At 43.1% G+C, this 15,172-nt stretch overlaps 1 protein-coding gene across 1 annotated transcript; it reads left to right on the forward strand.

Annotated features, from left to right (window-relative positions):
• The first annotated feature begins 13,593 nt into the window (after positions 1-13,593).
• Positions 13,594-14,895, forward strand: kcnj12a (potassium inwardly rectifying channel subfamily J member 12a). Its single transcript, XM_041962423.1, has one exon. It carries the CDS (start codon positions 13,594-13,596, stop codon positions 14,893-14,895), a length of 1,302 nt encoding a protein of 433 aa, XP_041818357.1.
• Positions 14,896-15,172: the final 277 nt, after the last annotated feature.

Below are 15,172 nucleotides of genomic sequence, written 5' to 3' on the forward strand. Positions count from 1 at the left end.
TGCCATTTAGTAATAAATCTGCTGTTTCTGTCTTGTATCTATTCTAGTGACATTACAGACGACTGTGTGTAGGCGTGACAGTGACTGTGCCTGAGTGTGTGAGAGCATACGGAGAGCAAAGATAGGCCTTTGTGAGCGTGTATGTCAGCGAGAAAGGGGGGGTAAGGCAGACAGTGTGAGTGAGAAAGCAAGGAGAAGGTAGAGAGTGCTGCCTTGAAATAATGGGGTCCACGGTGCCGCTGAGAAAAAGGGTCAGCTGCTGGTGAATTTCGGGTAAAATCAGGGCTCGGCTGTGTGGAATGGACAGATGGAGGATGGGTTCCCAGGGAGCCAGACCTGCTACAAATAGCTCTGCGTGCACACACTCTCCTGTGTGCACATACATGCGAACATGAAAGAAGCTCAGAACAAGGAGACAAGTTCCGACACAGATGAACACACACGCCCACATTTCTGAAAACAAGTACATGGAAAATTCTACACTGATGCTTTCAGACAACACATGTAGGCTTTAATTAACCTTACGCAGTGGACAATGAGACACGCATAGGATAAGAGAGCGGTACAAGCCTGTCATCTTGGTCGCCACCTCTCTGTACTACATGACAAGATGTGATCTGGTTTCTGGCCTGGTTTCACTTGCTTTTGTCGAACATCCTGAGCACAACGCTGTGGCTAATCCCCTTCTTCTGAGGGATCCACGGGAACTGTCCAATCACGCTGCGGTTCAGCCATCAAGGTTAGAGGAACAGAGAAAGGAGGGAATGCGTACAGATGAACATCGCGATGTGCCCGCTGACTCTTAACTGCTCTCCCTGTCCTCGTTCTGCCATTTAAAGTGAGCAAACGTGCAAGAAATGCATGGGGTTTAACAACTTTGAAGAATATAAAGCAGTTTAAAGGGGACTGAGTGTCCTGACTGTATGTCCACTCATTTCTTTGTTCTACAGATGAATTAGGCTTTATTCATAGTGATCCTTTACTAGATGAGTGACAAGCAGTCCTACATGCAGGTGGTCGTACCTGCAGAAAATACATGAGCCGGGTGGGGTATTTTTTGTTTTGGTGTGTGAAACCGTCTCTAAAAATATCAGCTATAGAAACAGAGAGGGAGTCCAAGAGTGCCTGAAGACATAATCTGTTCGGTGGAGAGGTTTAATTTGTGTCATGAGTGTCAACATCTCGGCATTTAACTGGTTTAAACAATACGAGATGATTGCAGTGCCTGGCATCATTTGTCACGTTTGTTTGTTGTTACAAGTAAATGGCATGCATTCAGTATTAGCAGCAAAATGTACCTGAGTATCTGAAGTTGCAGAAGTTCCCATTGGAGAATTATTACCAATGCATTATTGTTTAAGCAGCATTACAATGTTGCTGGATGAGCTCATTTGAACAATTTCACGTACTGTTATTGAAGCGATCATAATGTTTTCTATGCAAAATCTTAATCTGCAACACAACTAGCATTTGAAGCTGTAAGATAAATTTAAAGAAATCGAAAGTAAAATATTTCTATCTGAAGTATAGTGGACAAAAAAGGAGAACGGCTCCTAAAATGGAAATTCTCCAGGATAGCACTAGCACATCAAAACTGTACAGACGTACTTGAGTACATCCACAAATGGCGAGGGGAGGGCGAGAGCGTTTGATCACCATGGGGATGGTCAGAGGCAGAGGTCAGGTTCAGTAGACGAAGAGGTGGCTGCGAGGACACTGGATCCTGAGCCGATTAATTTTCTCACCCCCAGGGTATCGACGGAAAGGCAGACAGGAGCTTTTCTCAGCGTGCTGTCAAGGTGAGGACATGGTGAACCATAGACACCCATCTGCCACCCCCAGCATCGCACTGCACTGCACATTTAGGTAATGAAGCTCTTGTGAAAAGCGAGGATGCAAGTTTCGGGCGAGGTAAAAACGATATAAAGGGTTTCAGTGTGTATGGAAATCGTTTTCTACCTGATGTTCATCTGGTGATTCAAAAACCTGAATGAGTCTGCTGTCAGAAAGCGACTCAATGATTCAGTACTAAGCCATAACCAGCAGCATGTCTAAAGAGGAGTCTTTTAATATGGAAGATAAAAACATAACAACACAGTCTTCTTAAAGAGTTAGTGTTTATATGTGTTCACAGCAAAAGCTTTAGAGTTGCACTGAGTGGCAACATAAGTGGAAAATTGCATTTGTTCAGTTCTTATTTGGTCCAGAATTTCCAAAGTCAAACGATAAACTCTCAAACTAAAGTTCGAGTGTGCTTATGCTGCTGTCACAAACACCCTTTTGTGATCCCAGCATTTTTAAAAAGTTTAGCTAACCTGATGGCAAAAACATCAACGATCTAAGCAGGTAGTTATTGTATAATGCGGCCTAAAAAAGCTTGTATAACAGAGGTTGTGTTTGTGCTGCAGTGAAAGCTCAATTATTACAGTCCACATGCCAACACCACCCAAGGACTAAATGACCAACTTTTACTTTTAATTGATTGCTCAAAGCCCTCACAGCTTAGCATGAGCACTAAGAAACAACAAAGTAGATATTAACAAACTGGCGGTGACTGCACATTATGGCGCATGTAAACTGTGATTTCAGGACGGTTCTTATGCTAAAGACGTAGGTTCACGGGTGTAAATACATGAACCCATGCATGTCTAATGATTACACATATCAGGAAAGAAATGGAATTTGTGAAGTAGAATAAGTAGGCCATGACACATGACAAGAAATGATTGAGTCCACTTTGTCCACTTACTAAAGGAAAAAAAAGGGAAACATCAATGGTTCCTAGTTTACAGTAATTTGAGCATTCATAAACTGCTGTATATTTGACGTGTCCTTATATATAATTTTTATGAACATTTGCGAGCCTATCAGACACACTGCCTGCTATTCCTGGGTTCCCTCATTAACTACTTCAATGCAGACTGGAGGATACGTCGCATGAATGAAGATAAGATGACATAAGATGGCTAATGCAAGTGATGAGAGTGATGTTATTAAGGGCAGTTAGAAGGGCCATCAGATCGAACCTCCATCATTGTCCATCTCTGGACTCAAAGCAGCACCCGCCACCCAGAGTGAGGCGGAGAGAAAGAGGGAGGTTAAGTGCAGCTGTAGGAGTCATTATGTAAAAGCATTAACAGTCTCTGTCCTCACATGCAGTCACGGCTCCTGTGACTGTGATGGTGGAGTAGGTGTTGTGGAACGTCCTACTATGGTGTTGTTTTCTTGATCAAATCCCATAAAATACTTCTTTTAATACAAGCCTGACAGCATCGAACCTGGCTGGAAATCAACGCAAACCAACGTGACGAGGGATTTTTCTTTTTTTCTGTTGCTTCTTGGTGATAATCAATTAGCAGAACATACAGTGGCTTTGCATTGACCTTCATGTCTGGCTGCCACATGCTGGAAATAGCGCCCTGGGTTTAACAAATGAAGGTGGCGTGTGTTGCACACAAAAACAAGACCGGAAAGCAGAAGTGGCAGCAGTGGCCTAAAGGTCAGCGAAGTGAGCTCAATCCCCAGGTTCAATGCCCTGGACCAGAAAGATAAATCTGGGTGGGGAAATTGAAAAGGCAGGGCTTGTTCGTCCCACATTACCACCACTGAGGTGCCCTTAAGCAAGGCCCTTACTCTGGTGGAGCTGCTCAGCGGCCAGCAGATGAGACTCCAGGTGTGAATGTGTGTAACTGTGCGAGTGTGATCAGGGCATTACTGCGAGAAGAGAGGCTTGAACATATTCTTGTGTAATATGTAGGGAAATATATGTAGGAAAAGTTGGGATTTTTTTTGTCTCAGCCCCACTAACTCCTTCCTACACCCTTTCTGACTGACACGGTGGGATATCCCACACATGTGGTTGGTCTGAATGAGGCTACACAGGTTATCAGTCCTCATTTTATGATCATGCTTAGCAGTGAAGTGTATGAAACTACAATAGCAGACCATTAGCCTGCATTATGTGCACATCAATAGGCTTGTGCATGAGCATAAACACTATTGTATGTATACATGATTACCTTTATATTTGTCTCAGATTCTTTCTGATAAAGATACAGTTTTCCTTTGTTAAATATGGAATCTGTAGGGACATCATGGGTTATGAAAACCTGAAAAAATGACAAATTCGGATGAAGGCTTTTTGGCTTATACCCCTGGCAATTCTGAGATTTGTGTAAGATGTTATTTTCCACACTGTCCCCCATGCGCACTCCACCACCACCACACTAAACAACAACCAGCTGGGCCCAAGAACAAGAAGGCCTTTTCACAACTTTTTCAGCCAGTGTGAGTACAGTAATATCACATTCCTAATCCCTGCTGACAAGAAATGAAGTTGCAAAAATGAAATGAACAGGAATGGCTCCAAAGCCTGAAATAGCCGCATCAGACAGGAGTCTCAGAGAATAATGTAATTGGGGTGCTTAGTGACAAGCCGAGCAGGGAGGGAGGGAGGGGGAAAGTTCAGAGCTCTTCCGGGCTTCCACACAATATAATAAGACACGTTAGTGTGAGACAAAATGATTTGTCAAGATGAGAGGTAAAGAGGAAGAGGAAGGTTCAGTGGCAATACGAAGCTGTGGTTTTGAAGTATCAAAATGACAGAGGGTAGTTTTCACTTACCAAATACTTCAATATGAATTCATTTAACTGTCTTAATATGGTGTAACGAATGAGTGTGAAATGGGTTTTGTACAGTCACATCCTATCTATTAAGCTAATCTATGAGTTTCAGAGGCTCTCTAAATCAATCTTTGCCTAAATCTGAAAAATACAAACGCTGGCTTCATTCGCTTTGAGTATCACACATTACTAACACAGCACATATTGCATATTTATTTTGCTTTGTGTGTCAAAAGCCAGTAGATGATATTTCTTGATTATGATGGAGAGATAAAAGCTGTCAGCAGCAATAAGTCAACAGAGCTCCTGGGAGAGTGTCACTATAAAAAAGATGAAATGCCACAATCACTATCCCCAGAAAGACTGTGAAAAGTTTATTCTGAGGGACCTTCTGATTAATGCAAATTACACCTTACTGCCTAAAACTGGCGGGAGCTGAGGGATCTCACTATCTCCAGCTCTCCCTTTTTTCCTCACTCTCTCCTATCAGCTGCTGTTTTAATACCTCAGTGTGCCACTTCTTTCTTCCATTTTCACATTAAATCTGTATTTCAAACACCACCTATAAGCCTGTTTTTGTGATTTGCTTTCAGTTGCACACTGGCAAAGGGTTGCCATGATTTCATTTGTGGTGTTTTTCTTGCAAATCAATAAATGATTTGTTTTTGAGTTTTTCAGTTATTCCGTCATTTTTCCGCTCAGGCTGCATGGAGGCATTTCAGTTGAAATGCTGTACAATGGCCAGATTAAAAGGATTTTCTTAAAGGTTTAACGAGTGGAGCCAATCAAGTCCAGCTCCATATATGGTGTATTGACTGGAGTTAGTTTAAACACATTTATGAGGATACAATGATCTAAAAGTTACTAGTAAGATAACATTTGGATTTCTAGATTAAAGACTGAATCTCTGTGGTACCTCTTTAACCGTTTACGATGCTCAATTTTCATTTTACCAACACACTTTCTCAGATGAGTCATGTTTACAATGGCCTTAGCATTGCCAAAGCCTTCAGTTGACCAACAGCTCATCTCCTTATTTCTCTCTCTCTCTCTCTCTCTGTCTTTGCTTCATTTCTACCAATTCTCATCGGTCTGAAAATAGTGAAAATGTGTTATACCTGTAGCCATGGAAGCGGCAGTGGATCCCACTTAGCCATCTCCCTGGGAGGCAAAACCCTCTCATTTAGACACACACATGCAAAGGATATGTGAGCTGCCACCTGTGATTATGGTGCAGTTACATAATGAGGTTTACTGTCTAGATGTGTGAACCTTGTGATCTACTGTTCTCCTGGCTCGCAGCGCCACGGTGTCGAAGCCTTACATTATGCAGGAGCCGGTACAGTACCTGTTGCCGACACAGACCGAGAGACACTTTAAAAGGACGCTTTGTGCTCCATTAGTTGACGTCCTCAGCCAAACACAATAGCCTGGTGATGATCACACACAGGCTATTGCAAATCACCCTCAGAAGTCTGAAATCAGAGGCTGCGAGGGAGAGCGAATAGGAGCGCAGAGAGAGAAAGAGAAAAAAACGAGAGAGACAGAGAGAGAGAGAGAGAGAGAGAGAGAGAGAGAGAGAGAGAGAGAGAGAGTTCCTGCACTGATGAATCATTAGTGATAAAGCTGGGGCTGAGCCAGTATGGCTGTATTTAGAAACTTCTCACTCTTTCAACCCCCTCCCTTACTAATTGTCATCTCTTTTAGCATTTGACTGATGACTGGCTCTCTGAAAAGACGTGAGAAAAGGGGAGCAGGCACTCAGCTCTGAGGATAATGTCACACTTTGAAGCTGTCAAGGATAACGTACTCAACAGCGGAGAAAAAGCTACAGCTCGCTCCGCAAAAACAACTCAGGGCAAAAAAAACAGACCACTGAGGAATTAGTCAGAGATACAGGCATAGTGGCACACTGAGACAATAGCCCTGCACAAACCAATATGATGAAACAAGAGAGCGGACTAATAGAGTGATTGGCACACTTCAATTTCAATCCCTCTGACATGGGAGTCCAGACGAACGCACACATGCATCCTCGGGTCAAATGCTGTTGATTAGTTGCTGGTGACAAGTGTGAAAGGCATCACTCTGCACTCAGACACAGCACCCGGCAGCGTGATATATCGATACACACACCGCACTGCGCAGCACGCATAGAAGCTTTCATTACAGAAAGACTATCGCAGGCCGTAAAGATGCGTGAAGATTTGCCCCGATCGTGTCACCGATGTGCAGCAGTCTGTATTCTCACATGACGCTCCAAAGGCCAGGTTGCAATAAGTCACCTCCCATGAATCAGCTCTTTTCTTACGAAGGTAAATGATGGGATAACAGGACTTATCTTGGAGTGAAAGCAGAGCAGGTGGGCTCAAAAAGGCAGCAGATTCTGGGCTGTTAATTTCATGTGGGAAGCCTTTGTGAAAGCCTTTTATGTTCATCATGTTGCTTCCATTTACTTTTGATTAGCATCTGATCAAATACAATGGTGGATTGTCTGCTGGAGTTTTCTGAATGATACGTCTGTGCATCAAGTTGCTGTCAACTGGTAGTGCCATGATGTGGGAGGGAGGGAGAGAGACAATGGGGGGGAGAGGGAGAGAGAGAGAGAGAGAGGAGGGGAGGAGAAAAGAGAGAGGAGGAGGGAGGCTGCAAATGGCAATTTTCTGTGACACCATGGGAGGGAGGCTGGGAGGGAGGGAGAGACAGGGAGGAGAGAGGGAGGGAGAGAGTGAAGAAATAGTCAGAGGGGGAGAGAGAGAGAAAGAGAGAGAGAGAGCAGCAGTCCAACTAGATCAGATTGCAAAAGATTGATAGAGAGAGCTGTTCAGTTAATAAGCAGTGAGAGAGTATTGTACAGTTTTATGGGAAATGTGAGGGACAGACTTCATGTCAGTAAAGATGAGCAGGAGACCAGCTGAAGAAGCAGCCTCAGAAGATGGAAATACAAAAAGCTGAATTTTCACTGGGATAATCCTTGTTTCAAACCTGTTTTGCACACCCAGCACTGACTGACTGACTGACTGACTTGGCCCAAGGTTTCTGGTGTGATTCAGCCTGCTTGGAACTGCGTTTGAGCTACGCTCGCAACAGCACCTGAAAAAAAGAGAGAGAGAGAGAGACAAGAGATCAGGCAAGGATGAAGAAATTCAAAGGGGGTCTGTGCCTTGTGCTGAAGATGATGGAGTGGTTTTCTCCGGTATTAGAGTAAAACACAAAGAAGGAGCAGCTGCGGCGGCAGATGCAGAGAATGCCTCAGTTTGGTTAACAGGGACACTGGGAGAGAAGACACCACCTTTTACTTCTGCAGCCTGTGGGGAGGACAGGTACAAATAAAGGTAAGGGAAGGACAGGAACATTCACCTCAAACTTGCAGCCTGAATGTCACGTCAATATTTGTCAGATGTCACTTGTCTGTAGAGTTAGAAAAGTGGCACTGGATGTCTACTCTTAAGCACTCCCTTTGGAGCAGCAACAGCCATCCTGGTGAAACTCAATTAAACATATAAAGCAATCAAATCATAATAAAAAAAACAGTTGTTCAGAAACGTGAGAATCATTTTGACTTACTGTAAACGAGTCGTTGATTGCAAATGACGTACAAATACATTTAATTCAATAACTTTATTTTGTAATGTTTTTGTCCAAGCACATGTTATCCCATTACTGGAAAAAAAATGCAGAAAAGCTGCTAAAAGTCCTTGACACGAATGTAAACACCTCAAATTAAAGCTGAAAGTCATTCCTGTAGTCTCATTGTTCCATTTCAAATCCACTGTGCTGTAGTACAGAGCCAAAACACATATTTCATGCACAGTAAACAGCTTTACTACAGCAGAAAAGCTTTTTTTTGTATATATAGATTTTTCCACCCTCAGAATGTCATGCCGGGTTTATCACCTTTAGCCTTTAGCTTGGGTTTTGGCGTGACCAAGAAGGCCCTGCCTGTCGATAGCAGTGTGTAATATCGACAGGCTCCCAGCTCCCAAAGGGTTAAAACAACAACAACAACAACAAAAAGCCCCTGAAATGTAGCTTGAAGGCAGACAAAGACAAAGCTTAACAGTAATGAAATTAAAATAAAGATTAAAGAGTGAAGTGTGAGTCTACAATGATGTGAGATTCAGCTCTACATTGTCTCGATCCATATCACAGCTTGTTCACTGAGACATGAGAGGGAGGGCAGGTGAGAGGACATAAATGCATTATACTGTGTAACAATAGTACCGCTGAATTGATCAAAGAATCAATTATTCAGTCCACAGAAAATTAATTGGTGACAATCAACTGACAATTAATGATAGAATAATAATTCAAATCAAGAAGTAAAAATGGGCAAAAAATAAATTCTGGAGAGTTTCTGCTTTTCCCTGTTTCTTATCATTGCATTGTCAGGATATCACTTTCAAATCTGGTTAACAGCGAAGGGAATTTGTCATGTTTTCTTTTTTTACAATTGATTACAGAAATCAAACCAAATCAATCAACAGACTATAAAAGTAATTAGTTTTTGGTCGTTACCAGCAGAATCACAAATGCACTCATTTCTGCATTCTATCTACCCAATTTAACTCCACCAAATACCTTGATAACAAATCCACTGGTTACCACTTTTTAGGCACCTAATTTCCCGAGAGCATTATGTCAGATAACTGTCTGTCGCATCTATTTCATCATAACAATACTGCAGGACAGACATGAGCAGGTATTAATGGATAAATGTGTTGCTTCAGGTACTCCACTTTTCTATCAGCGTATAAAGAAACCACTGATGTGATGGCACAAAAGAGACAGAGGATGAAGAGAATGAAGATTATGCAGCGTTGCCTGACAGTTCAATGACCTCATCCTCCTTTTCATCTCAGCTTAGCTCAGTTTGATTCACTTTTATTATTCAAAAGGGATATTTAACATGCAGCAGGACACACTGAAAACATAAAAACAACACATCCACAAAAAAGGCACGGACTACAGCTTATATAGCTTCTTGCATGTTCACGTACTGTGTAGCAGTGATGTATTAAAAATAATATATCTATAAGCTTGTGTGCTGTAACCAACAGGTGTCGCCTAAAATTGGACATTACAGAGTTCGGGTTTAATATGGGTGATTCAGCCTTTGTGAATGGGTACAAGTAATTAAAAAACAGCACGAATAAAGATCAAAAAAGCCCAGTGAGAAGCTCACATGTGGGAATGATCAATCAATGGGAACCAGGTGTTTGAACGGTGGAAAAGATACAGGTGCAGCCAGCAAAAAAAAACTACAGATTTTGTTCTACTTGCATAGATTAAACCAGCTGTTACAACAATGTGAGAAGGTGACTCAGTACTTTACGAACACTTCATTCTACCACTTCTCTCTACAACCACCTGAGATGGCATCTCGACACAGGGGCTGGCCTACATACCGAGTCTAACAGCCTCCAGGGCTGGACACTGTCTGGTTCTAACTTACACTGTCTATGTCTATTTGTCTAGAAGTTACAGCCTTTGAAATGTCACCGATTATTGCATTATGTTACATTACCAAACAACAAAAAACAAGCTGTGAACTATAGTTTGTATAACATACTATCAATCAGATAACATCTCTGCATGGTGAAGTGGTGTTGCTTTCTATAGGAAAATACCTGTAGGTCACTTGAGACGAGATGAGTTCCGCGTGGGGAGCTATAGGAAAATACAATGACACCTGAGCCTCGCCTCCTCCTTCACAATGGCCTTGGGAGGTGGGCCGTGATCGTAGTGCTCGAGCTCAGTTTCCTGCATGCATGTCTTGAGATGAAGTACCCTCTCCTGCTTCACCTCATTGTTCCTCCCAATCCTTTCCATTATTTTGCACATCCAATTATTTATGCTATTCATCCTAATCAGCAGCAAGCTTATCACCCCCCCTAGTCACTCCTCTAAACTCCCCAAGAACACACACAGCTGGACTAGGTCACAAAAGGTTATTTATGAAATTATTGGCTCTGGTGCAAATCACTTTCCGTGTCCTGTCTTATGAATCAAAGATGCAGTAATGGCCTCCCTCTGAGCTGTCATCTCACGCTGCTTGTAGTACACGATTTACATGGTAGTGCTCCAGGAATTAACAACCAGTATTAAAGGCACAATCGGTATAATTAATATGTTAACCGAAGGTCAACCCTACACCAGAATTCAAAACACGGGATTGGAACCTGCTATCATTTCCACGTTGATAGACAATACAAGACACCAACAACGACGCGCCTAAAAACTGAAGCAAAAGCAGGTGTGTATTAACCAAAATATATTTTTTTCATCTGTTCAATCAGCTGTTGAACTGAACAACTACCACTGCACCTTTAACTTACATTTTATTTGAATTAAGGCAATTAGGATTTGAAGATTTTCAGCTGTCACTAGCAGTTGCTTTATCTAACGTCAAACTTTTTGGCATGCTAAAGACTACTGTCAAATCCATGTCAAAGAATGATTAATCTTTAAGTACCACATGCACAAGCTCTCAGAGGGACAATCTGATTTAAAGAGCTTTGCATGGAGCTATGGCAAAGGCTTTCAGCATGGGTTGAGACTCCAAGGCACTTATCTAATGACTCCAAGGACACAGGGAGGGTTTTTACTTTCATTTGACCAATTCACAGGACACCCGACACTGTAAAACTACAGTATGATATCGAGACTGTGCGCCATGTAGGGCTGCTCAGGTCATGTGTGTACTGTATAGATTGACCAAGATGTATTATGTGAAATGCTGAGGCTCAGGATTCATCTCAATTATGTAACACAGCCAGTGTGGCTACTATGCCATACAGCCAAGCCCACCTGCCACTACATGGATGAGCCAAGGAGCACAAACATGCATTATTAAACTGTATGCGTAAAAATCAAGCGCTAGAGACAGTTCAATAGGATGAGATAACATGTTTTAGGGGGGTTTTTTTGGACAAATTTACATATTTGAGAGTAGTGGTAGAGTTACTATTTTTAGCATTAACAGCTGTGCTCTGTTGGGAATGTAGTGTGATATTGTCAAAAGGCAAGAAGGCCTTTGGAAGTCTAAAAATAGAATATAACATTTAGCTACAGTATGTTTTCTGGTTATATGTATGTGTTTGACCCCTGAGGGACAATTTTAAGATTGTGCATGATGTAATCTGGCTCCAGATCAGGAGAACTTCCACCTGAAAGAGTGTGAGAAAGGGCGCCATTAGTGTGAGTGTGTGGCAGACGGCAGGGCACCCGGGATTTGGGAACGCACATGACTGAACTGTCAAGTCTTCAGGGCCCAAATCAGGCAGGCAGACACACAGCGGATGTGGCCAGGCGATAAAAGCTGTCTGCACCCAGAGGGGCCTCAGTCCAGCCCCCACGGGCAAAAAACCCCTTGACCCTTGATTCTCAACATCCAGCGCAGTGGCCAGGTTATCTGATGCCTGGCTGAGAAACTCATTTGACAGTCATACTGACATATTACAGATTCATGTCATACCAGATTAACATTTTGACACATAAAGTGCGAGTGTGTGTTTTATGTTATGAAGTGTGTTATATGTCTATTCTTGTAAACTAAAGTTCCGATATGTAATTACAGTGAATATGTAATACAGGACACTGCATCAGGGAGAAATCTACTACCTACTTGCACCGAGCACCGTGGGAAGGTGGTGTAAATTTACCGCATCCTCACAACATGATTAATAATACTGCAAATTGTACAGAATGGGGTCAAATACACAGAGTCCTTCTCTTGCGTCCCTGCACACGGCATCTGGAGTCCGTGGAATCAGTGGCACACATATAAATCCCCTGGGAGGATGTTCAAATACACGGACGTACCCCTTGACAGCCCTCACAAAAGTATTGTACTGAAAGGACAATGGCAAGGTTAGAGCAGATAGAAGATAGTAGTTTGCCTGTTGTGATGACTGCATGGCATGTTGCTGACAAACTATGACATGCTGTAAACTAACATGTGATAGTCTTTCTAGGCCAGAAATATAGCCGCCATGGAGATACGAGTTGCGACACACACGACAACGTGAATTTTTTCATTACATAATAATAAACATCTGGTAGGCGATGGCTTAGTTTGTCTCCACTGCCAACCTTATTTATAATTTGAGAGAGAAAAGCACAGGAAATGCCATGTGACAGAAGTGGATCTGCTGTGAGGCCAGCTCTTCACTTACCCAGCCGACATCAAAAGACATGAGGACCCTTCAGTGGGGGCCAATTGGATTTTGAGTCGTGATGTTTAAAGAGAGCAAGATGGTGAGGAGAAGGAGTGTGAAGCACCCTGTATAATGAATACTAATACTATAAACCTTGTATTGGGCAGTGGGACAGGAAAAAAAAGTGTTTTCATAAACCATAACAATCTTGAACTTACTGTAAAACTTTAAAGTAAAAGATTTGCCTGACAACCTCACAGAGGTGGAACTTTAGTGTGAACATTAGTTAACAGGGAACCTCATAATAAACAAAAGGTATTGAGAGAAACACCTGATAACATCAACAACCAACCAAAAACGTATTTTCATTCAAATTCATCAAAAACTGTTGGTGATGATGGAGAATTAGTCATTTGTTCTCTAACACACAGACAGTTAATTCAGTGTAATGGTAAATTAATATCAGTAGCCTTCTTTTTAGGGCCAGTAGCAAAACTATTTATTTGAGTGTTATGTAACAACGATTTGAAATTCGACACTAAAACTTTTCATGGTTCAGTCTTTGGTGATGCTTCATAGGTGTGGTGTGATTCTATTTTACGTCACAGAAAGATGCTCATGTTGTTCTCCTCTCCCGGCACTCTCTACAGGGACTGGATAAAGGCACAAGGCTCCCACCCAGCTCCCTGTCTATGACTCACTAAAATGGAGTTTTAGTCAGTGATCGAGCTGTGAGGGGCCTTGATCTCACACTGGGACTCCAGGCCTGCCCTTCTGGTCTGACCCTGCAGCTGGAGGCGCCGCCAGGAGCATGAGTGTGGGCAGGATCAACCGCTACAGCATTGTGTCATCTGAGGAAGAGGGCCTCCGCCTCACTACCATGCATGGCATGAACGGTTTTGGCAATGGCAAAATCCACACCCGCCGCAAGTGCCGCAACCGATTCGTCAAAAAGAATGGCCAGTGCAATGTGCAGTTTGCCAACATGGACGACAAGTCGCAGCGCTACATGGCCGACATCTTCACCACATGTGTTGATATTCGCTGGCGATGGATGCTGGTAGTCTTCACTCTTGTGTTTGTTGTGTCCTGGCTAGCCTTCGGCTTAGCCTTTTGGGTCATTGCTTTGCTACACGGAGATCTGGATAACCCGGCTGGGGATGACAACTTCACTCCGTGTGTCCTACAGGTCAATGGATTTGTGGCTGCCTTTCTATTCTCCATTGAAACACAGTCTACCATAGGTTACGGCTACCGCTGTGTGACTGAGGAGTGTCCAGTCGCTGTCTTCATGGTGGTCTTCCAGTCCATAGTGGGCTGCATCATTGACTGCTTTATGATTGGCGCCATCATGGCCAAGATGGCGAGGCCTAAGAAGCGAGCACAAACTCTGTTGTTTAGCCACAACGCTGTCATTGCCATGCGGGACGGAAAGCTGTGCCTCATGTGGAGAGTAGGGAACCTTCGCAAGAGCCACATTGTAGAAGCCCATGTCAGGGCACAGCTCATCAAACCTCGGATCACTGATGAGGGGGAATATATTCCTCTAGACCAGATAGACATTAACGTGGGCTTTGATAAAGGCCTGGACAGGATTTTCTTGGTTTCACCCATCACTATTCTCCATGAGATAGATGAGGAGAGCCCCCTTTTTGGGATCAGCAAACAGGACCTAGAGACAGCAGACTTTGAGATTGTCGTCATCTTGGAGGGGATGGTCGAAGCAACTGCCATGACAACGCAAGCTCGCAGCTCCTACTTGGCCTCTGAGATCCTTTGGGGTCACCGTTTCGAGCCAGTCTTGTTTGAGGAGAAGAACCTGTACAAGGTGGATTACTCTCACTTTCACAAAACCTACGAGGTGCCGTCCACCCCCCGCTGCAGTGCCAAGGAGATGGTGGAGAACAAGTTCCTAGTCCCCAGCTCTAACTCCTTCTGCTATGAAAATGAACTGGCCTTCCTTAGCCGCGACGATGAGGAGGAGGATGTAGGTGGTGGGAGCAGGGCACTGGCAAACCTCAGTCCAGACCGAAACAGCCGACACGAGTTTGAACGCTTACAGGCCACCAGGGCACTGGATCAAAGGTCATATCGTAGAGAGTCGGAAATATGACCTCTACCCAGGGTCGACTTTCAATAACTTTATCCAAGGGTAAAAATGCAGAACAATGCAAAGTGCCATAGGAAAAGCTGACTACTTTGAAAGATTGGAAAATAAATAAGACAACAATAAAAGGGACTTAACTGGAAGGAATGGGGAAAAGCAAGCGTACACAGCTTAGAAAAGTGTGGTAAGGAATGTCTACAATCAAGGAAAAGGCTAGAGAAAGACCTTCTTCCTTAATGGAAACTTGAATCTTTTTTCACATGGTCATTTTGAGTTACGAGTG

Source organism: Chelmon rostratus, chromosome 21 (genome assembly GCF_017976325.1).
Source record: "Chelmon rostratus isolate fCheRos1 chromosome 21, fCheRos1.pri, whole genome shotgun sequence".
In the NCBI taxonomy this organism is placed as follows: Eukaryota; Metazoa; Chordata; class Actinopteri; order Chaetodontiformes; family Chaetodontidae; genus Chelmon; species Chelmon rostratus.

Bases quoted from the DNA above. Each gene is read 5' to 3' on its own strand.
- kcnj12a (XM_041962423.1), top strand. From the start codon at position 13,594: ATGAGTGTGGGCAGGATCAACCGCTACAGCATTGTGTCATCTGAGGAA.